The sequence below is a fragment of the Anolis sagrei genome, chromosome 6 (genome assembly GCF_037176765.1).
Source record: "Anolis sagrei isolate rAnoSag1 chromosome 6, rAnoSag1.mat, whole genome shotgun sequence".
Classification (NCBI taxonomy): Eukaryota; Metazoa; Chordata; class Lepidosauria; order Squamata; family Dactyloidae; genus Anolis; species Anolis sagrei.
The window spans coordinates 12,567,306-12,591,564 of NC_090026.1; the positions used below are offsets into that span (position 1 = coordinate 12,567,306).

Here is a 24,259-nt window from a genome sequence, read left to right on the forward strand (position 1 = left end):
TGGTCTTCCATTATGGGTTTCCTTGTGGGTCCGGATGTGGCTGTGGAGCCCTATTCTTGCTCTGCATCTTCTTCCACAGTGAGGGCATTGGTTTCCAGGTGGAAGGCGGTCCCGGTTGGGGTTGGCTTGACACGCCTTCCTCCTGGCACGTTTCTCTCTTTCACCCTCCACTTGTGCCTCCTCAAATTCTGCAGCACTGCTGGTCACAACTGACCTCCAGCTGGAGCGCTCAAGGGCCAGGGCTTCCCAGTTCTCAGTGTCTATGCCAGAGTTTTTAAGGTTGGCTTTGAGCCCATCTTTAAATCTCTTTTCCTGTCCACCAACGTTCCGTTTTCCGTTCTTAAGTTCAGAGTAGAGCAACTGCTTTGGGAGACGGTGGTCAGGCATCCGGACAACGTGGCTGGCCCAGCGGAGTTGATGTTGGAGGACCATCGCTTCAATGCTGGTGGTCTTTGCTTCTTCTAGCACACTTTGTCTGCTTGTCTTCCCAGGAGATTTGCAGGATTTTCCAGAGGCAGCACTGATGGAATCGTTCCAGGAGCTGCATGTGACGTCTGTAGACAGTCCACGTTTCGCAGGCATATAGCAGGGTTGGGAGGACAATAGCTTTATAAACAAGCACCTTGGTCTCCCTACAGATGTCCCAATCCTCAAACACTCTCTGCTTCATTCGGGAAAATGCTGCACTTGCAGAGCTCAGGCCGTGTTGTATTTCGGCGTCAATGTTGACTTTGGTGGAGAGGTGGCTGCCAAGGTAGCGGAAATGGTCAACATTTTCTAATGTGACACCATTAAGCTGTATCTCTGGCATTGGAGAGGGGATGGCTGAAACAGCACTTTGGTTTTCTCGATGTTCAGTGACAGCCCAAGCTTCGTGTATGCTTCTGCGAAGGTGTTTAGAGTGGCTTGTAGATCTTCTTCTGAATGCGCATTGTCATCAGTATACTGGAGTTCTATAACAGATGTTGTTGTGACCTTGGTTTTGGCTTTCAGTCTGCTGAGGTTGAATAGCTTGCCATCTGTCCGATAGATGATTTCCACTCCGGTGGGAAGCTTCCCATCAACAAGGTGAAGTATCATAGCGATGAAGATGGAGAATAGAGTTGGGGCAATAACACATCCCTGTTTGACACCCAATTCCACCTTAAATGGGTCACTTTGGGAGCCATTGCTGTCCAAGACTATTGCCATCATGTCATCATGGAGGAGCCGCAGGATGTTCACAAATTTGTTAGGGCATACAATTTTTTGGAGGATGGTCCAGAGAGCGCTGCGATTCACTGTGTTGAATGCCTTTGCAAGGTTGATGAATCCCATGTACAGAGGTTGATTTTGTTCCCTGCATTTTTCTTGGAGCTGTCATGCAGTGAAGATCATGTCTACGGTTCTGGGATTCTGGGAGGGTGTCTTCTGAGAGGGGCAGAAGGCAGTTTGCAAGGATTCTTGTGAGGATTTTCCCAGCAGAGGTTAGAAGGGAGATACCTTGATAGTTTCCGTAGTCTGTTCTTTCCCCTTTTTTGAAGAGGGTGATGATGGTGGCATCCTTGAAGTCTGCTGGGGTTTTCTCAGTCACCCACACTTTTTCTATGAGCTGGTGGAGTTGGTGTGTCAGCTCGGGTCCTCCCTCTTTAAAGATTTCAGCAGGGATCCCATCCGGTCCGCTGGCTTTGTTATTCTTCTGTTGGCTGATGGCATTGCTGACGACTTCATCGTTGGTGGGGCTCAGAATGTTCTTTGATTGTAGGTGATCTATAAATCCCAGTAACCACAACTCCCAAATGACAAACTCATTTTTTTTAGTGAAGGACATACATTGGGTTGTTAGGTGTATGTTGTCCAAATTTGGTGTCAATTCCCCCAGTGGTTTTTGAGTTCTGTTAATCCCACAAACGAACATTACATTTTTATTTATATAGACTCATCCTATCTCCCCGAGTGGACTCAGGACAATTTTCAACAAATGATAGCAAACGTTCAGTGCCATCAAACAATCCAAAATGAACAAATAGCCCCATGAATAAAACATCTATAACAAATTATAACAACAATTCACAAAGTTTAAATAATTAAATAAAGAATATACATCTATCAAACCTACAAAGTAACAAAACGAATCAGTTTTAAAATAATTTAAAACAGTTAAAATAACAATTGTTATATAATGTATCTGCCTCTGTTGTTGTTGGACCTCTTCCGTCTATCTTTTCCTCTTCTTTCTTCTCCTCATCCTCCTCCAAGTCTATTATGTGCATTGGGTCAAATAAACCTCCCTACATGTTGATCACACAGCCATGTTATTTTTGCATGGCTCTGCCATATGTAACTGAAAACACATGCACATTGTATAGCAGAGATCATTTTAAAATGCAGAAACAGACACAAAATTGTAGGAAAATATGATCAAAGTCTGATGCAGACCAAGGAAACATTAAGCTTTGTGATTAGTATCAGAGAGCTTAAGATGACATTTTATTGATTCAGATATTTATTCCTTCAATCACATCAAATATTTCCAAGTAATTGAGTAAAATCACATTGGTTACAGTGGGGTATATTTGAAACCTATGTGAAAGAGTGCTATATGATGTTGTATTAGTCAATTTTGCCTTCTTATTAGCTGCTCCCTCTTGTTCAGCTCTGGCCTTAAGACAATAATAAAGCATTTTGGGAAAAAGATGCAGGCTAGTAGACTTCCCCCAGAAGCTAAGATGGAGAAGACCTCCACAGCAACCATGTATTTCCCCTTGATGCTTAAATAAGTTGGAACAAAAGACAACCAAACACTGCAAAAAACCAACATGCTGAAGGTGATGAATTTGGCTTCATTATAGCTGTCGGGCAAATTTCTGGCTAAGAAAGCCACAGTGAAGCTGATGAGGGCTAGCGTGCCCATAAAGCCAAGGACACTGTACAACATAACAGATGATCCTTCATTACATTCCAGCACAATTTCTTCAGGCATGGAGTGTGTGTTAACATCTGGAAATGGGGGAGAGGTTGCCAGCCACAGAATGCAAATGGCAGCTTGAATGAGAAAACCAGAAAGAACAATGGAGATGGTGAGTTGTTTTCCCATCCATTTCCTGATCCAAGATCCTGGCTTAGTAGCCATGAAAGCGAGAATAACAATGGATGTTTTGGACAGTATACATGAAACTGCCAAAGAAAACATTAAGGCAAAAGCAACTTGTTGAAAAAGACATGACATCTTGCTAGGTTGGCCAATGAACAGTAAAGCACAAAGGAATGAAAGGAGGAGACTAGTAAGCAGAGTAAAAGTCAGGTTTGGGTTGTTGGCTTTGACTATAGGAGTAGTTCTGTGCTTAATGAAGATCACAAGCACCAAAGCAGTGATCAAAGAGAAGGAGACTGCGATGGTAGCCAAGCATATCCCCAAAGGTTCTTCAAAAGACAAAAAACTTATGGCCTTGGGAATGCATAGGTCCTGATCATTGCTGGGATGCCGATCTTCTGGACATTGTACACAATCATCCATGTCTGGAAAAGAAAACAGAGTTCTCATTACAAATGCAGCAAAATACACGACAAATACTCTGGAGTATTCAACCATTGAAAAGTCCTGAATCAGACCGCATCTACACTGTAATCATATTTACTTTGAATCTGCATTATATGATCAATGTAGACTCATCTAATGGAGTTTGAAACTTTACTGTATGTCAGTGTATATGGGATTTTAGTCAAGACAACATGGATGATGATGATGATGATGATGATGATGATGATGATGATGACAGTCTTTATTTATAACCCCCACTATATCCCCGGAGGGGACTTGGGGCGGCTAACATGGGGCCAAGCCCAAAAATAATACAGCATAATTAGACACAAAACAACAAAAAATTACAACTCGACAAAATACATAAAATAACAAAATAAAATAAATAGTGTAGAATAACATAATAAAAATCAAACACAAAGGGTGGGCCAGATGCACGAGATAAAATGTTAAAATGTTAGAACCCTGGGTGCGATAGGAATAGAAAAATTATGAGGGAGGAGCCCAAGAAGGAGGAGCAGTGGGAGTTGGCCTTCATTAAGGACAGGGCAAAGTGCATCATGAAGACAACTGTAGATGGAGACCAACAGATGGGTTGAATGGTCACTCTCCGAAGGCACATCTGAAGAACCAAGTTTTTAGATCTTTCTTAAGGGCTGCTAGGGTGGGGACTTGCCTAATCTCACCAGGTAACGAGTTCAAAAAAGATGTCTGGATCTGTGCACTTCTAATATTGTAGAGCGGATTGGTATAGCTGACCCTCAAGAAAGAGTTACTGCCATTGAGGGGAAAAGTGCTTTAATTGAGAAAACATTTTCCTCCAAAGGCTTATCCACCAGTGAAGCCAATCTCCTGTAATATTTCAAGAAATCTTTCAACTCCCTATCTTCTTTCACTTTAAAAGTGATTAATATAATATATAATCACTAGGCTTGTGAGCAGATCAGTTTTAGCCATTTTTCTTCAGCCAATCCAGCTACCTGCCCATTTTCAGGAAGCACACGAGAATAGATACAGGAGTCTACCGGAATTCGGCCAGCAGAAACGGATTGGGGTTCAGCCGAAATGTATGTAGTCCTAGGAATTTTGTAAGTCTTCCAGGCAATTCCATAGTACATGTCTACTGGAAGTTACCAAAGAGTTGCTCTAGAGGACCTAGGATACCTCTCTAAAAAATTTGTAGGTCCCTCGGGGCATCTCTCATGTATATTCTGACTGAAATTATAGGATTCTCTGTTAGCCACAGTTTCCTATTTCCTTGGTCAGTTTAAATATATACACCCAACTGACATAGGGATATTACTCTAACATCATAATATGTTATAGTAACATTTTATGATGTTACTATATTTTGTCCATTGGCCCAATATTTTGTCCATTCTGTACCATTTATATCTTACCAGTTTGGTTTGAAATCTTTCCTTCTGGGCATGGAAGACATTCATAGCAGCAAAATGACTTCCCTTCCAACTTTATCTTACTGTAGCCTGCTTGGCAATTTCCATTACACACAGAAAGAGGCCATTCCTGTCAATAAATGAAAGCAGTATATTTTAAAATTGAGGCACAATATTTTGAGAGCTTGAATTTTCTACTTTCAGCCCAATAATAAAACAAAGATTTGTACCTGAAATCCAGAAGATAACAGCCAAGGAATTCAACTATGTGCTACATTTATTTTTATAGGTTTTTCTGAAGATGGAAGTATGTGGTATGGAAAAATCTAAGGTTCATTCCAACTTTTCAGAAGACTATTTGTATGTGTGCTGTCACGCGCTGGGCCTGTGAAAGAGTCTGTAGACAGGACGTGTTTTCTGTATGCCGAGGGTGCCTCGGTTTAGAGGCCTTTTGGATTTCCCTAAGCAAAGTCTTTAGAAACTTGGAAAGTTTAACAAAGTTCTTTATTATTGCTTAGGTCTTCAATAAATCAAACACATATTTCAAGGCTTTGAATCAACTGGTGGCTTTCTTAATCTTGTCCACAAGAGACAGGCAACTATCTTCATGAACTGTTTCTTCACTATCAGGGAAATCCTTCACCTCTATCTGGGCAATCTGTCTTAGGCTCTGTTGGCGTGGGCCCCTACACCCAGTTCCAAATTGCGTTATGGCTGCCGCGAGAGGTCCTTACCAAACAGAGTCCTTTAGTAGATTTCCAAGATGAAAGAAGGTCTTCAATTCCCAGCGAAGGCTGGCTGTAAAACCGTGAATCTGTAATTCTCTGTAGAGCTGTGGGACTGGATCCCCCCAGCAAAAGAGCTGTAAAAGACGAAGCTTTCTACAGGTGGAACTGATTCACATCCTGTACTAAAGGCTTCTCTGTGTGAACTGAACTAGAGGTCCCCTTTTTCCCTCCTAAACCCAGAAAAAGGGGAGGAACTAAAGAACCTAATGATGATTGATGGGTCATTGGCCCTATAATTGCAAACCAAGGGAAGCCACCTTATTGCAAAATGCATGAAACCTTGGAATACATGCAAACACTCAAAGAAAGAAAAATAAGTTGGAGCTCCTGGTACAGATGTACCAGCACAATATGAGTTTGTTTCTACTTGCACAGACCAAAGAGCAGTTGCAAGATTCCCACCCCACACACTTACGGCTGCTAAAGCTGATCTATGTATTGCCGCACCCTTAATTCACCAATTCTGGGTGGATGATTGTGTTAAGCTACAAGAGACATCCATGCCAAGCTCCCAAATCAATACATTTTATGATTTCACCACATGGGTCTTTGGCAGTGTCGTAGGATGCTTTCCTCAGTTGAGTCATTGAGCCCCATGCCGTGCATCCGATCATGGAGGCTCATTTCTGGCGGTGCTTTGTGGCTCAACTGGGGTGCAAGCATCCTATGAGACTGTGACCAGAACACAGCGGGCTTCCCATGTTCCATTGAAAACACCAGGGCCAGTGCAAGGGGAAGCCATGAGGCAACGCTTCCCTATGTGTGATGGGGAAGCATCACTTCCGGCAAGGCAGGGTGCCAGGATTGCCAAGCTGCCCGCTGATTCGCCAGTGTAATGACATCCTTACACGAAACACATTAAGAGCATTTATTCTGTAATCCAGCCTCTACATTCCCATCAATGTGAATAAATTAATCTACTGAACATTCTGTGAAACTTAAGTCAAAATGTATAGAAAAGAGGGAAGAAGAGAAGGAAGAAGATATTGTTGTCCTATCTGATAATACAAGATCTCATGGTGGTGTGCAAATAAAATCTGTATAAAGCAATAAAAGAAATTTGAAAAGATCAAAACATATGTATGAGCATTTTGAATGCAATCTAGATATTTAGTGAACCGTCATTGTTGCAAACTGGACCTCCAAGGGGAAGATATTCTATAGCTGAAGTAACTTGGCTGAGAAGGTCTGGAGGTCATAGGGAGGAGTGAGCAAGCTTGTTTTCTGCTGCCCTGGAGACCGGGGCGCAGAACAATGGCTTCAAACTACAAGAAAGGAGATTCCATCTGAACATTAGGAAGAACTTCCTGACTGTGAGACCTGTTCAGCAGTGGAACTCTCTGCCCCAGAGTGTGGTGGAGGCTTCTTCTTTGGGGGCTTTTAAACAGAGGCTGGATGGCCATCTGTCAGGGGTGCTTTGAATGTAATTTCAACCCCCTGCTTCTTGGCAGGGGGTTGGACTGGATGGCCCACAAGGTCTCTTCCAACTCTATGATTCTATGATTCTCCCATATACCCATACAGTACAATAGCCCCACTGGTAAACCTTGTAAAAAAGGCTCCTAAGGAGAAAAGAGAAACACTATTACAAATGGCTACCTTAATTGTTCTGCAGAGAGGCTTAAGCAGTGAGCCCTTATTAAAATGGCTGCTACTATTCTGCTCCACCTCAAACACCCCAAATTGTAAGTGTGTCACATTATTTACACCTACAAACTCTAAAATGTGGGCAGCAAATACCTGGTTAACCATGTTGGGCCAGGAGATGTCACCTGCAGAAATGCTTAGCAGAGTATCTCGGGGAGCCTTGGGGTCTACTTTGCCAACTTTGACTCGAAGAAATGACTGGTTTGGGAATGTGACCCAGTTGATAATGTCAAAACTAGCTTCTATTTCCCCATTCTGATCAAAGGATATCTTTTCACCAGCACTGTTGTTAAATGAGACACGTCTCAGAAAGTGTTGAAGCTAAACAGAAGCGAAAAAAGGCAATTCATGCTATAATTATTCAAGTTAATTACAGAGATTATAAAGCAAACCTATCACGGGGGGTTCTTTGTAAGATTTGTCCAGAGGAGTTTTTGCTTTTGCTTTCCTTTGAGGATGGGAAAGTGTGACTTGCTTAAGATCACCAGTAAGTCTTTATGGTATAATGGATTCAAATCCTGTTCTCCTGAGCCAGTGTCCTGTGCCCAAACCACGACTCCATGATCACTCTAGTGCAGCGGTTCTCAACCTTCCTAATGCCGCAACCCCTTAATACAGTTCCTCATGTTGTGGTGACCCCCAACCATAATATTATTTTCGTTGCTACTTCATAACTGCAATTTTGCTACTGTTATGAATCGTCATGTAAATATCTGATAGGCGGGATGTATTTTCATTCACTGGACCAAATTTAATACTGGTGGGGTGGGGGGATTGATTTTGTTACTTGGGAGTTGTAGTTGCTGGGATGTATAGTTCATCTACAATCAAAGAGCATTCTGAATTCCACAAGCGATGAAATAGAAGCAAACTTGCCTCATGACCGATAGAAAATACTGGAAAGGATTGGTGGGCATTGACGTTGAGTTTTGGAGTTATATTTTGCCTACATCCAGACAACAATGGGGACTCAAACAATGATGGATCTGGACCAAACTTGGCGCAAATACTCAATATTCCCAAATTTGAACACTGGTGTAGTTGGGGAAAATAGACCTTGACATTTGGGAGTTGTAGTTGCTGGGATTTATAGTTCACCTAAAATCAAAGTGTATTCTTAATCCCGCCAACAACAGAATTGGGAGAAACTTCCCATACAGAACCCCCATGACTATCAGAAAATACTGTGTTTTCTGATGGTCATTGGCAACTCCTCTGATACCCCCATGATCCCCCCCCCAGGGGTCTCCACCCCCAGGTTGAGAAACACTGTTCTAGTGTGTCCAGCCACAAAAATTTATTTAACTACCTTACTCCTGAGTATCTAGTTGGCCTGTGGGATACTAAAACAGATACGATATGAGTTGAATCCTTTATGACTTTTCTCATGACAAAAAAGGAGTGAGAACTCTATATCCACATGGCAATGTTGTAGCAGGCAGCACTTAAGTATTTCTCATTGTACATACAGATGTGATGCATTATCCTGTATTTATGCACTCAGGGCTTACCTGCCACAATTGTAAATCCAGAAGCATTCCTTTCCCTCCATCTGCCATTCCTCTGTGTTTCAATTTGGATGAAAACATGGCTTGCAACGCATGTGCCACGGCATAGACAGCATTGTAGACACTGTAGCTCTGGCCTGTCATGCTCATTTCAAAAACAGACCCAGGAAGGGTTTCCAGCCTCTCCTCCCCACTGCAGGTCTTCCCACCATCCTCATTTAAAATAGGTTTAGGGAATGAACATTCAAATGCTTGTTCCCAAAAGATCCTCATAAAGCCATCTTTTTCTTCTGAAGCAGGGTTTCTCATCTGGATAAATTTCTGGAATCCTAACACATCCCTTGAGGGAACTGCTAAGGATATTGCACCATGGAGGAAGTCTATGCTCCAAGTTCTTTGAAAGGGAAGGGTTGTGAATTCCATCTGGGCTGTCAAAATCCAAATGGTAACATTTCTCAATACTGAAATGCCCTCAAATACTGAAACCATAGGAAACATTCTCAGAAATATCATGATCTCATTTTCTCCATGTAAGAGGATAACATTAGCAGTGCTCTCCATTATAATCCTATATGTTTGAAACCATTCAGATACCATGACATTTATGTCAGTGGAAAATGTTTCCTTGGGCAGCGCCTCTATGAAATCAAAACAGATACCTTCATGAGTAAACATGGGCAGTATTTGCTGTGCAAACATCTCTCCACTCACATTACTTATGTAAAATAGCCCAATCCAGGTCCATTTGAAATGTAAGAGTAACTGGAGAATGCCCAAATTTTCCTTGTCCTTATTTGGAAACATGTGGTGAATGAAAGTGGCTTCGATGTTGTCATTCAACACTGGAGCAGAACCATATATAAACTAGAAAAATGAAGAAACAAAGCAAATAAATATATTCCTAAAATACTTTTTGTGCCTATTTCATAGGTCCCAAATTGCAATTTTGACACTGTTGTTTCTGCCATAAGAATTCTTGTATTCTATTCAATTTCATCAATCTGAACTTCACAAAAACTTAGTTTTGGCTGAGCTAAACCAGTTAGTCTCAAAAATAATACTGGATTTCTTCATGTTTTTTTCTATATTAAACAAATTCACACTCCCACCTCTTTGGGGAAAGATGTGAAACAATAATATGCTGTGAATGGAGCAAGAAGGGAAGGAGGATGTGGAGGGGATGGGGCTTATCACATCTGATATTTCTGATTCTCATTTGTATTGGGTATTAATATTAATACCGTATATACCCGAGTATAAGCCGACCCGAATATAAGCTGAGGCACATAATTTTACCACAAAAACTGGGAAAACTTATTGACTTGAGTATAAACCAAGGGTGGGAAATGCAGCAGCTACTGGTAAATTTCAAAATTAAAAATTGTCTCTGCCTCTCTTTTTTTTCTTCTTTCCTGTGTGCTTGCTTTGCTTTCTCTTTTGGTGTCCCAGGCCCAGTTCTGCTTAACATCTTTGTTAATGACTTCGATGAAGTGTTAGAAGGCATGATCATCAAGTTTGCAGACAACACCAAATTCGGAGGGATAGCCAATACTCCAGAAGATAGGAGCAGAATTCAAAATGATCCTCACAGATGAGAGAGATGGGCCAAAACTAGCAAAATGAAGTTCAATGGGGCAAATACATGGTACTCCACTTAAGGAGGGGGGGGGGGGAAGGAAATGCAAAGAGACAGAATAGGGAACAATTCCTGGCTTGACAGCAGGACCTGTGATGAAGATGTTGGAGTCCTCGTGGGGAGGAAGGGGAACATGAACCAACAATGTGATGTGGTACCTTAAAAAACCAATGGGTTTTTGACCTGCATAAATAGGAGTCTAGTGTCTAGATCCAAAGAAGTCATGTTTCCCCTCAGCCTTCTGTTCTGGAGGCTAAACATGCCCAGCCCTATGTTCTATTTTGCATTGGTCAAACCACACCTGGAATCACACTGTGTCCAATTCTGGGCACCGCAATTGAAGGGAGATGTTGACTCTAAGCTGAAAAATATTTAGAGGAGGGCAACTAAAACAATCAAAGATCTGGAGAACAAGCCCAATGAGGAGTGGCTTAAAGGGCTGGGCATGTTTAGCCTCCAGAACAGAAGGCTGAGGGGAAACATGATGAGGGCCATGGATCAAGATGTGAGGGAAAGTCATAAGGAGGAGGGAGCAGGCTTGCTTTCTGCTGCCCTGGAGACTAGGGCACAATGGAACAATGGCTTCAAACTACAGGAAAGAAAGGAGATTCCACCTGAACATGAGGAAGAACTTCCTGGCTGTAAGGAGAGCTGTTCAGCTGTGGAACCCTCTCCCTCTCTGCCCTGTAGTGTGGTGGAGGCTCCTTGTTTGGAGGCTTTGAAACAGAGGTTGGATGGACATCTGTTGGAGTGATTTGAATGTGCTTTTCCTGCTTCTTGGCAGGGTTTTCCTGTATTAAAGCTGAAGGGGGTTGGACTGGAGGACCCTTGAGGCCCTTCCCAACTCTTACTATTATTGAGGCTGGATTGCCACTTGTTGGGGCTTTAATTGTGGTTTTTATATTAATAATAATAATTCGTTTTACAAAAAATAATTCCCAACAAAGATCCCAGCAAAGCTTTGCAAGGGAGAGAGGGAGGAAGGGAGAAGGAAGGGAGAGAAGAAGGAATGGGCAAATTTGGGCCCTTCAGGTGTTTTGGGAATTGTGGGAGTTGAAGATCCCTGCAAAGCTTTGCAAGGAAGGGATGGAGGGAGAAGGAAGGAAGAAAGGGAGGAAGTGGCAAACACCTGGCATGGGCAAACTTGGGTTCTCCAGGAGTTTTGGGAATTGTGGGAGTTGAGATCCAAAACACCTGGAGGGCCAAAGTTTGTCCATGCCTGCTATAATAGCCTGCCTCGCAAGAAGACCCCCCATCTGACCCTTCCTGGCAGAGGGGTGTGCAGCTGGCTGCCTCCCCCTCTTCTCACTGGCGGCATTGGGGCGGATAGGTGTTCGCGGCTTGGCGGCAAGGGAAGCTGAAGTCCACTGTGGCGGCATAAGCATTGAATGGAGCAAGAAGGGAAGGAGGATGTGGAGGGGACGGGGCTTATCACAGGCCTGGTTAACCCTTTCGGGGTCCTACAAATGAGGGGTGAGCAAGAAGGGATGCAGTTGGGCACAATCCCTTCAACTGGCATGCTATTATTATTATTATTATTATTACTATTACTATTATTACTATTACTATTATTATTATTATTAATAAGGTCCATCTCCAAGAAGGAATGTCGTTGGGCAAAATCTCTTTAACTGCCCTGGTTCTGTTGTTGTTGTTGTTGTCTCATTATATTATTTTTTTTATTATTCCTTTTGGGCTCTATCTCCCAGAAAAAATGCAGTTATATAAATTTCTCTGCTTATTCGGCACTCCACACATAAACTAAAATATTTAAAAGGAAACTGTATATGTGAGATCGGTTGCACAAAACAGGCAAAGGGGAGGTAGGGTTGTGTAGCTTCCTGGGTCTAGGAAGGTACGAGGCAGCGTAAGGAAGGAGGCTTGGGGCTGAAGGAAGAAGAAGCCCCCTCTCCTTCCTTGTGCTGCCTCGTTCCTTCCTGGGCCTCCTCCTTCCTTGCTCCATTCAGTGAGACAGTCGCTTCACTGGGCTGGAAAACGGAGGCCCAGAGAAGGAGACCTAAGGTGCCCCCCACTCTGTTGGGCCCTGGCTGGACCCAAGAAGGAAGGAGGTAGCTAAGGAAGGAGGCCGGAGACGGCCTTGCAGAAAGCAGTGGCAGCGGCACGCGCACTCGCGAGCCGCTTCACTGTGCTGGAGGCTCGCCTGTGCCGCTGCTCATTCTCCCCCTCCTCTTCTGAAAAACTAGGCTTATATTCGGGTATATACGGTAATCTAAGAGAACACATATGATATATCTAGTTTCTATGTAAGTAATGCTTGCCAAAAGTGTTTCCCAGTATTGGAGCCTTGCTTGTGGGCTCCGCTGCCGCCACCATTCCTCCTCCTCCTCCGGCCCGCTCTATGGAGACAAAGGCCAGCCTGCCTCGCCTCTGGGCTCCGCTGCCCGGCTTGACTCCAGTATAAGCCGAGGGAGACTTTTTCAGCCCCCAAAAAGGGCTGAAAATCTCGGCTTATATTCAGTTATATACGGTAATCTAAGAGAACACATATGGTATATCTAGTTTCTATGTAAGTGTTTCCCAGTATTACAATGTTTGAATTTGCATCGTGTATAAAAATAGGAGACCATCCCAAACTTCATGCTTTTAGATTCACTGCTTGGTCAGAAATACTGTGTATCCTCATATATGAGTCTAGAAATTATAGTCCAAATATCAACCGAACAAAACAGAATCACTTCTTGCACCAGCTGTGCCTGTACCTTGAGATGCCTGACTTGGCCAATCTAGTCCATGCCTCAGTCACATCCCGTTTGGACTACTGCAATGCTCTCTATGTGGGGTTGTCTTTGAAGATAGTTTGGAAGCTATAGCTAGTTCAGAGATCAGCAGCCAAGTTACTAACTGGGGCTCAGTACAGGGAGAGAACCACTCATGTGTAAAGGCAGCTCTACTGGATGCTGGTCTGCTTCTGGGCTAAATCCAAAGTGCTGGTTGTTACCTATAAAGCCCTAAATTGTTTGGATCCAAGCTATTTGTCCAACTGCATCTCTTTATACAGACCACCTTGTGCATTGGAGTCAACAAAGGAGGCCCTGCTCTTGGTCCCACCCTCGTCACAAGTGCAGCTGGTAGGAATGAGAGAAGGGGCCTTCTCTGTGATTGCTCCCCATCTCTAGAACTCCCTTCCCAAAGAAATAAAAATGGTCCCTCCCCCGCCCCCTTTAAAAACTTCCTGAAAACTCACTTATGCACTTTATCATATGGAGAGGAGGAGGACTAGCACATTTTAAACCAATTTCACTGGAACACTGGCTAATTTATTCGCATTTTATGGCTGCTATGGTATATTTTATATTAGGCATTTTAAATATATTTTAGTCCCATTGTTTGGGGCACATGTTTTAGTGTAATTTATGTCTTATTAGTGCAACATTGTTTTATTCAAATATTTGTATTTTTCTTTATTATTCTAATTTTAATTCTATTTTCTCTTTAGTTATAAGTATACTGATGATAGTTTATGTCATTCCGAATTGTGTGAATTTAAGCACAGCATTGAAAGCTTGAAAGCATCTGGATAAGAATCAAGGGAACTGGGACTCAAAAAGATCTTGTTGTAGGCGTCTACTACAGACCTCCAAGACAGGAGGAAGAGCTTGATGAAGTCTTCTGCCAAAAGTTGACCAAAGAGGCACAGAGAAGAGATGTAGTAATCATGGACGATTTCAACTATCCCGATATTTGCTGGAAAACAAACTCTGCCAAGAGTACAAAGTCCAACAAATTCCTCGCTTGCCTTGCAGACAGTTTCATGGTCCAGAAGGTAGAAGAGGCAACAAGGGGATTGCCTACTCTTGATCTCATCCTAACAAATGCAGAGGACCTGATCGATGCGGTTGAAGTGGCCGGATCCTTAGGGGCAAGTGACCATGTGCTCCTGCAATTTGAGGTACAAAGGAAGGCCGAAACTAAGACAAGTCAAACCCGCATTTTGGACTTTAGGAGAGCTGATTTCCAAAAAATGAAGGAAACACTGAGCAGCATTCCGTGGACACAGATACTAAAAGACAAGGGAGTTACGGATGGATGGGAGTTTCTCAAGAGTGAAATACTCAAGGCGCAGTTGCAAACTGTGCCAACAAAAAGAAAAAATAGGACAAGTGCAAAGAAGCCAGAATGGATGTCCAAAGAACTTCTAACTGCGCTGAGACACAAAAGAGACATGCACAAGAAGTGGAAAAAGGGAGAAATCACTAAAGAAGAATTCAAACAAACAGCCAACACCTGTAGGGAAGAGGTCCGCAAGGCTAAAGCACAAAACGAGCTCAGGCTCGCCAGGGACATTAAAAACAATAAAAAGGGATTCTTTTCTTATGTCAGTAGAAAAAGGAAAAACAAGGAGGCGATAAGGCCTCTTCGAGGAGAAGATAGGGCAATGCTGACAGGGGATAGGGAAAAGGCAGAACTACTTAATGCCTTCTTTGCCTCGGTCTTCTCACAAAAAGAAAGTCATCTTCAACCTCAGCAAGACGGAGTGGATGAGGGATTAGTGGACATCCAACCCCAAATTGGGAAACAAGTCGTACAGGAATACCTGGCTGCTCTAAATGAGTTCAAGTCCCCAGGGCCAGATCAACTACACCCAAGAGTATTGAAGGAACTAGCGGAAGTCATTTCGGAACCATTGGCAATCATCTTTGAGAGTTCTTGGAGAACAGGAGAAATTCCAGCAGACTGGAGGAGGGCCAATGTGGTCCCAATCTTCAAGAAGGGAAAAAAGGATGACCCAAACAACTACCGTCCGGTCAGCCTCACGTCGATACCAGGCAAGATTCCGGAAAAGATTGTTAAGGAAGTGGTCTGCAAACACTTAGAAACAAATGCGGTCATTGCTAATAGTCAACATGGATTTATCAAAAACAAGTCATGCCAGACTAACCTGATCTCTTTTTTCAATAGAGTTAAAAGCTGGGTAGATGCGGGGAATGCCGTGGATGTAGCGTACCTGGATTTCAGTAAGGCCTTCAACAAGGTCCCCCATGACCTTGTGGCAAACAAACTGGTCCAATGTGGGCTAGGCAAAACTACGGAGAGGTGGATCTGTAATTGGTTAAATGGACGAACCCAGAGGGTGCTCACCAATGCTTCCTATTCATCCTGGAAAGAAGTGACGAGCTGAGTGCCGCAGGGTTCCGTCCTGGGCCCGGTCCTGTTCAACATCTTTACTAATGACTTAGATGAAGGGTTAGAAGACAGGATCATCAAGTTTGCAGACGACACCAAATTGGGAGGGATAGCCAATACTCCAGAGGACAGGAGCAGGATTCAAAACGATCTTGACAGATTAGAGAGATGGGCCAAAGCTAACAAAATGAAGTTCAACAGTGACAAATGCAAGATACTCCACTTAGGCAGGAAAAACGAAATGCAAAGATACAGAATGGGGGGTGCCTGACTTGAGAGCAGTACGTGTGAAAAAGATCTTGGAGTCCTCGTGGACAACAAGTTAAACATGAGCCAACAATGTGATGTGGCGGCAAAAAAAGCCAATGGGATTTTGGCCTGCATCAATAGGAGCCTAGTGTCTACTAGATCTAGGGAAGTAATGCTACCCTTCTATTCTGCTTTGGTTAGACCACACCTAGAATATTGTGTCCAATTCTGGGCACCACAATTCAAGAGAGATATTGACAAGCTGGAATGTGTCCAGAGGAGAGTGACTAAAATGATAAAGGGTCTGGAGAACAAGCCCTATGAGGAGCGGCTTAGGGAGCTGGGCATGTTTAGCCTGAAGAAGAGAAGGCTGAGAGGAGATATGATAGCCATGTATAAATATGTGAGAGGAAGCCACAGGGAGGAGGGAGCAAGCTTGTTTTCTGCTTCCCTAGAGACTAGGACGTGGAACAACGGCTTCAAACTACAAGAGAGGAGATTCCATCTGAACATGAGGAAGAACTTCCTCACTGTGAGAGCCGTTCAGCAGTGGAACACTTTGCCCCGGAGTGTGGTGGAGGCTCCTTCTTTGGAAGCTTTTAAACAGGGGCTGGATGGCCATCTGTCAGGGGTGATTTGAATGCAATATTCCTGCTTCTTGGCAGGGGGTTGGACTGGATGGCCCATGAGGTCTCTTCCAACTCTTTGATTCTATGATTCTATGTTTGCCTTTTTTGTATGTAAACTGCTCTGAGTCCCCTCAGGGAGAGAGAGAGCAGTCTATAAAGTATTTGTTGTTCTTGTTCTTGTTGTTCAGAAGTACTATATATTTTCATCTAAACATGAGGAAGAACTTCCTCACTGTGAGAGCCATTCAGCAGTGGAACTCTCTGCCCCGGAGTGTGGTGGAGGCTCCTTCTTTGGAAGCTTTTAAACAGAGGCTGGATGGCCATCTGTCAGGGGTGATTTGAATGCAATATTCCTGCTTCTTGGCAGGATGGCCCATGAGGTCTCTTCCAACACTTTGATTCTATGATTCTATGATTCTATATACACATGTATATATTTAGAAATTTTAGTCAAAAAGTTAAACTAAAAACTTGGCTCAACTTATCCATGAGTCAGTGTAAGTCCATATATCTTAACTCTTATCAAAAACCAGAATCCTCCTCTTCTCTAAATAGCGTGGATAAAGGCAAGAGCCTTTATGCACTCTACTTTGAGGTTCTAAACCCTGGGAGAACCTAAAAGAAGCACCAATACAAACTATCTACAGATTCACCAAGAAAATCCAACAAATGCCATGTTCAGCAAAGGACAAGAGGGATCCTCTCACTTCTGCAGGAGTCTACCGCATACCATGCAGCTGTGGACAAGTCTACATAGGGACTCTCAAACGCAGCAGCATTGCCCAAACACGAATCAAGGAACATGAAAGGCACTGTAGACTACTTCAACCTGAGAAGTCAGCCATAGCAGAGCACCTGATGAACCAACCTGGATACAGCATATTATTTGAGAACACAGAAGTGCTGGACCACTCTCACAACCACCATGTCAGACTATACAGAGAAGCCATTGAAATCCACAAGCATGTGGACAATTTCAACAGAAAGGAGAAAACCATGAAAATGAACAAAATCTGACTACCAGTATTAAAAAAACTCTAAAATTACAACAGCAAAACAACAGAGAGGAAACAATCAGGCACATCTAATCACCTCTCAACAAAAGATTGCCCCAGGCACCAACAAGCCACACCAAACAACTGCCAGGCCATCAAATGCTAATCAAGGTGGTCAGTTGAAACATTCACACCTCCCTCCAACAGACAAGAGTTCTTTGTCCCACCCCGGTCAATCCCATCTTCCTAGTTCCAACAGACCTCACTACCTCTGAGGATGCTTGCCATAGATGCAGGCGAAACGTCAGGAGAAAATGCCTCTAGAACATGGCCATATAGCCCGAAAAAACCTACAATAACCCAGCACCAATACCTTTTACTCTTTCCATCATGGCATGACTTCTAACCTTTTTGAATGTCTGGGTGAGAAAAATTGCAACAGCAGATAGGGCTGCTTTTCTCTCTCCTGAATGACCTTTGGCTTAGAATCATAGAATCATAGAATCAAAGAATTGGAAGAGACCTCATGGGCCATGCAGTCCAGCCCCCTGCCAAGAAGCAGGAATACTGCATTCAAATCACCCCTGACAGCTGGCCATCCAGCCTCTTTTTAAAAGCTTCCAAAGAAGGAGCCTCCACCACATTCCGGGGCAGAGAGTTCCACTGCTGAACGGCTCTCACAGTCAGGGAGTTCTTCCTCGTGTTTACATGGAATCTCCTTTCTTGTCTATGGGTAATATCAAAATCCATATTTTTGGCCCCAAAACCTGCCCTCAACTTACAAATGAGGTCAAGTATATATGGTATATCTACTTGACCAAGTCATACTGAACATGACTCCATCAATGTCAACACCTTTCTTCATAGATCACAATAAATGTAGTTCTTTTCAGGCTGTATCTGTTGCCATCCACCAACCACTAAGATAGAATCACATGTAATCCTTCTGACTAAAATCTATTGTTTCCCTTAGTTAAGTCATGTTTTTGCTTCAAGCATTTTGTATGGTTGCTTCTTCTGTTATTTCTAAAATATATGTTTCTAGATCCAACTAGGAACTGGTCTAAAAGGGAAAATAAAATAGGACTCATTCATTGGCTTCCTTTGTATTTCATGAGCATATCTTGCCTGTGGAATCTTGTAAATGGAAAGAATTGTTGCCATAAATTGAAAAATATGCGGGTTAGGTCCTGCAATGGCAGATACTGCCTTGTCCTGGATGTCACACTTGTAGTTAGGGGTGAATCTACCATGCGTAGAGAGAAGCTCCATTGAAGCAAGATAGGTCCACCTTGCCATGAAATAGCTGTTAGAGATATAAATGCCAAGGCTGGTATTAGGTAAAATCCTTGGGTTTCCATTTATCTCATTGATAGCAAATGCCATGGCCAGGATATGCTGGTAGTTTTGGGTAAAAACACTGCAAGGAAAGTAGAAAAAAAACATGCCATGTTTCAGATTGGGTCCTGTCTTCCATTTCAGAATCTGAAACCTGATACATTTATTTTTCTATTTATATGTCATTTATTTGTTAACCCCCCGCCCCCAATATAATCATTCCTAAATAAAATAATATAGAAGGAAGGAAATAAATTTAATGTATTCTTGATAATAATAATAATAATAATAATAATAACAACAACAACAATAACAACTCCTCTGGGTCTTCCAAATTCAGACAGACAGAGTTCTGGAGCACAAGATAATAATAATAATAATAATAATAATAATAATAATAATATCTTATTTGTACCCCGCTACCATCTCCCTAAGGGACTCGGTGCGGCTGACATGAGGCCGAGCCCAAACACAATGATACAAGCAATAATCACAACAATACAAGCAATCACAACAATACAAGCCATTAAAATAAAAAAACATAGACAATAATATACAACATATCAATAAGACAACATACAATTAAAACTGTGGGAAGGCCAAATGTAAAATTTAAAATGGAAATAATGCTGGAGCATGGATGAAAAGGTGATGGTGGTGTTTGTGGAAGGACATACGAGCAGACCTAAAAGTGTAAAGTGCTTTGGAGGACAAAGTGCTATGGGATCATTATTCCGGGAAGGTACACGGGAACAACCACGTCTTCAAGCTCCTCCTAAAGACTGCCAGGTTTGGGGCCTGCCTGATGTCCTTAGGGAGTGAGTTCCAGAGTCGAGGGGCCACCACCAAAAAGGCCCTCTCTCTCGTCCCCACCAATCGCGCTTGCGATGCTGGTGGGATCGAGAGCAGGGCCTCTCCAGATGAATGAAGAGATCGTGTGGGTTCGTATACCTGACCTCACAATCGTATTAAAAAAACAAAGTATGGATTGTCGATGTTGCAATCCCAGGTGACAGCAGGATTGCAAAGAAACAACAGGAAAAGCTGACACGATATGAGGATTTAAAGATCGAACTGCAAAGACTCTGGCACAAGCCAGTAAAGGTGGTCCCAGTGGTGATCGGCACACTGGGTACAGTGCCTGTACTTAAACACAATCGCCGCTGACAAAATTACCATCTGCTAGCTGCAAAAGGCCACCTTACTGCATTATTCGCCAATACATCACACAGACCTTGACACTTGGGAAGTGTTCGACGTGTGATCCAATTTAACAGCCAGCAGAGTGTCTGCTGTGGACTCATCTTCTTGTGTTTCAAATAATAATAATAATAATAATAATAATAATAATAATAATGTGGGGGATCCAATGGCACTCACGATGGGTCTGAGTGGGGTGGAGTCCTTATGGATTTTTGGGAGTCCTGGACCCTACTATATACAAAAAACTCTGAGTCTGAGTGGGGTGGAGTCCTTATGGATTTTTGGGAGTCCATAAAGCCTGGGTGGAAGGGCTTTCCGATTTACATAGCTGTTGTCGTATGTCAAAGTTGATTGAGGAGTTCTTAATCAGAGTGTTGGTTTTCCTGGTTATTTTAGCAGTTGGGTCTTGTTTGAGTTTTTTGTATATAGTAGGGTCCAGGACTCCCAAAAATCCATAAGGACTCCACCCCACTCAGACCCATCGTGAGTGCCATTGGATCCCCCACATACGACCTAGCAAAATTTCTTGCTGCACAGTTACAAAGCCATATTGGGCTCACTACACACTACATCAAGGACTCAGCCCACTTCATAGAAAAAATCAGCAATCTCAAGCTAAATACCAACGACAAACTGATCAGCTTCGATGTGGTATCTCTATTTACCATGGTCCCGGTAGCAGACACCATGGCACTCATGAACCAGCCTGGACACAGCATATTATTTGAGAACACAGAAATGCTGGACCACACCAACAACCACCATGTCAGACTACACAGAGAAGCCATTGAAATCCACAAGCATGTGGACAATTTCAACAGAAAGGAAGAGACCATGAAAATGAACAAAATCTGGCTACCAGTATTAAAAAACTCTAAAATTACTACAGCAAAACAACAGAGAGGAAACAACCAGGCACAGATTAACACCTCCCAGCAAGAGATTTTCCCAGGCTCAGGCAAGCCTTCAAATGCTAATGAAGGTGATCAGCTGAAACATTCACACCTAACTGCAGCAGGGAAGAGCTCCTTGCCCCAACCCAGCCATTCCACAGATATATAAACCCTTTGTCCTAATTCCAAGAGACCTCACTACCTCTGAGGATGCTTGCCATAGATGCAGGCGAAACGTCAGGAAAAATGCCTCTAGAACATGGCTCTATAGCCCGAAAAAACCCACAAGAACCTAATAATAATAATAATTTTATTTTTATACCATGCCTCTATCTCCCTGAAAGGACTCAGCGCAGCTTAAAACACAGATTAAACACAGATTAAAACACAACGCAATAAAGTAAAAGCAAAACTAAAATCAAATAATTAAAACATAAAATAACACATCACGGTAGGACAACACAACATCATAAAAGCAATCCCTAGCCTGAATAGCAATAAATACTGAACTTAGAGGGCTAAGTAAGCATATGTGCAATAGTTTCAGGACAGGGATAAAAAAGAAGCACAGAATCTGATGAAAATTAGGGCTGGAAGGGTAATGTCATTTGGCATCGGAATGCTAGGACTATAGGGCAGGGGGTAGTATTAAAGTGCAGGAGCTGTTGGAAAATTACAGTTAGTGGGAAGTTATCTGGTGAAGTGTTTAGTCATAGGCACAGTGGAACATCCACATTTTTAGGTCCTTGCGAAAGGTTGACAATAACATTGCACAAAATAGATTACATGACTCAGGGAAACATGAACTATCACTTGCAGTCTCTCCTGAACTTGACATTTCACAGACAACAGCATGTTATGAATACTACATACATGATATTCCTTGCTTGGGAAATGCTTTACTCTGTGTAAAACAACCACGTGTTAATTTTGCACAGACTAAACTCTTCATTGCAAATATACTTTGAACAACTGCAGCAAGAAGAGGACACAGTGTTCCCTCACTTGTCATGGGTAATATGTTCCAGGACCACCCATGATAAGTGAAAATCTGCAAAGTAGGGACACTATACTTATTTTAATATTTATACATTACTAGCTGTCCCCTGCCACGCGGTGCTGTGGATTACATGACTCAGGGAAACATGAACTATCACTTGCAGTCTCTCCTGAACTTGACATTTCACAGACAGCAGCATGTTATGAATACTACATACATGATATTCCTTGCTTGGGAAATGCTTTACTCTGTGTAAAACAACCACGTGTTAATTTTGCACAGACTAAACTCTTCATTGCAAATATACTTTGAACAACTGCAGCAAGAAGAGGACACAGTGTTCCCTCACTTGTCATGGGTAATATGTTCCAGGACCACCCATGATAAGTGAAAATCTGCAAAGTAGGGACACTATACTTATTTTAATATTATTTTAATATTTATACATTACTAGCTGTCCCCTGCCACGCGGTGCTGTGGCCCAGTCTGTTGATCTGGAAAATAAAGTAATGAGAAAGTGTTGGTTTCTAATATACGTAATTTCTTTATGTTTGTGGGTAAACAGTATTTCTTGTTATTTCTTTGTCAGTGTTGATGTGGAGATTGTCTGGTTTGCCTACTCTGGGACATGCAACATATAATTGTCCTTCCTCAGGGGTCCCTTTCAAATCTATGATACTTTATCTCTGTGTGTGTGAATCATGCCTATCTATATCTACAGCTGGATGGCTCTTTGTCAGGAGGGCTTTGATTACGTTTTCTTGCCCTGGTGAAGGGAGTTGGACTGGATGGCCTTGAGTATTTTCTGTTGGTCATGGGGGTTCTGTGTGGGAAGTTTGGCCCAATTCTGTCATTGGTGGAGTTCAGAATGCTCTTTGATTGTAGGTGAACTATAAATCCCAGTAACTACAACTCCCAAATGTCAAGGTCTATTTCCCCCAAACTCCATTTGTGTTTCTATTTGGGCATATGGAATATGCATGCCAAGTTTGGTCCAGATCCATCATTGTTTGAGTCCACAGTGCTCTCTGGATGTAGGTGAACTACAACTCCCAAACTCAAGCTCAATGCCCACCAAACCCTTCCAGTATTTTTTGTTGGTCATTGGAGTTCTGTGTGCCAAGTTTGGTTCAATGCCATTGTTGATGGAGTTCAGAATGCTCTTTGATTGTAGGTGAACTATAAGTCCCAGCAACCACAACTCTCAAATGACAAAATCATAATTTTTTGAGTGATGGTCACTCCTTGTGTTGTGAGACGTTTTGTTTCCAAATTTGGTGTGATTTCATTCATTAGTTCTTTTGTTTTTAAGGTACTCATTAGGCACAGAGCATTTTATATAGATAGATAGTAGTAGGTCTTTATAAACTTAAAATAAACGCTCCTTATACACTTATACATTACATAATCCTGTATCTTCACAGTTTTACTGAGTACTCCTCCTCCTCCTCCTCCTCCTACCCCCCCCCCCCCCCATGGCTCTCTGCCTCCCTGTCAGTGCAGTGACTGCGAAGGAAGGAAGGAAGGAAAGAAAGCAAGCCTTCCTCACCTTTCCCTTTGCTGGGTGAAGAGAGAGAGACAGCGAAGGAAAGCAACGAAAGGCCCTTCAAGGCTGGAGGGAGGGAGGCTGAAGAGGAAAAGCACCTTGGAGAGCAGCGACAGAAATAACCTGCGAAACAGTGAAAATGCTGTGATATATGTTTTAAATTAATATTTATTTTTAAAATGTGAAATAGCGAGTCCACTAAAAGCAAACTGTGAAGTAGCGAGGGAACACTGTATTCCTAAAATTGGGTTTTAAAACATATGCTTTTGTGATAAAATTGGATATTACATCTTCCAAGAAGAAAATGAATGAATTCCATCCCTAGTCACAACAACGACAAGAAAAACGAATGCAACAAAAACATTTACAACTACTACTACTACTACTAACTACTACTACTAAAGATGTCTAAGAAGAGGATGAGTCCTTTCCTGTCAGTCTTTCTCAGTCCCTTTAACATTGCAGCCCATCAACCTGGCATGACTATCTATATTCTTATATCTAGCCTGAAACATGATTTACATAAGAGTATGAAGCATCAACTCACAAGAGTTCATCAACCATTTCTTCAGAGGGATGTCTTTTGAATGTGATCAGGTCCGAGAACAAGAAGATCTGAGAAATAATCCCACCAACGAGGAGATCTCCAGAATGATAATACTTGTACTTAATGAGAAGTGGCCTACCAATGTCACATTTAGCAACAGAAGCATAGCTCACCCGTTCAGACAGTACCACTAACACTAGGGTTATGAATGGTACCAT

The 24,259-nt window shown here is 42.5% G+C and overlaps 1 protein-coding gene across 1 annotated transcript; it reads right to left on the reverse strand.

The window, feature by feature from the left end:
* Window positions 1–2,596: 2,596 nt before the first annotated feature.
* On the reverse strand, window positions 2,597–24,259 carry LOC137097237 (vomeronasal type-2 receptor 26-like). Its single transcript, XM_067469467.1, has 6 exons — window positions 24,042–24,259; window positions 18,643–18,820; window positions 8,864–9,724; window positions 7,446–7,673; window positions 4,921–5,047; window positions 2,597–3,498 (listed from the first exon to the last, which is right to left on the reverse strand). The coding sequence occupies exons 1-6, from the start codon at window positions 24,257–24,259 to the stop codon at window positions 2,597–2,599; spliced, it is 2,514 nt and encodes an 837-aa protein (XP_067325568.1).

Excerpts from the sequence above, each read along its gene's own strand:
- LOC137097237 (XM_067469467.1), bottom strand. The coding sequence starts at position 24,259 with ATGGTACCATTCATAACCCTAGTGTTAGTGGTACTGTCTGAACGGGTG. Across the intron at positions 5,048-7,445 it reads GGCCCAACATGGTTAACCAG|GAATGGCCTCTTTCTGTGTG; the intron begins GTATTTGCTGCC and ends ATTTATTGACAG. Across the intron at positions 3,499-4,920 it reads AAAGATTTCAAACCAAACTG|ACATGGATGATTGTGTACAA; the intron begins GTAAGATATAAA and ends TTTCTTTTCCAG.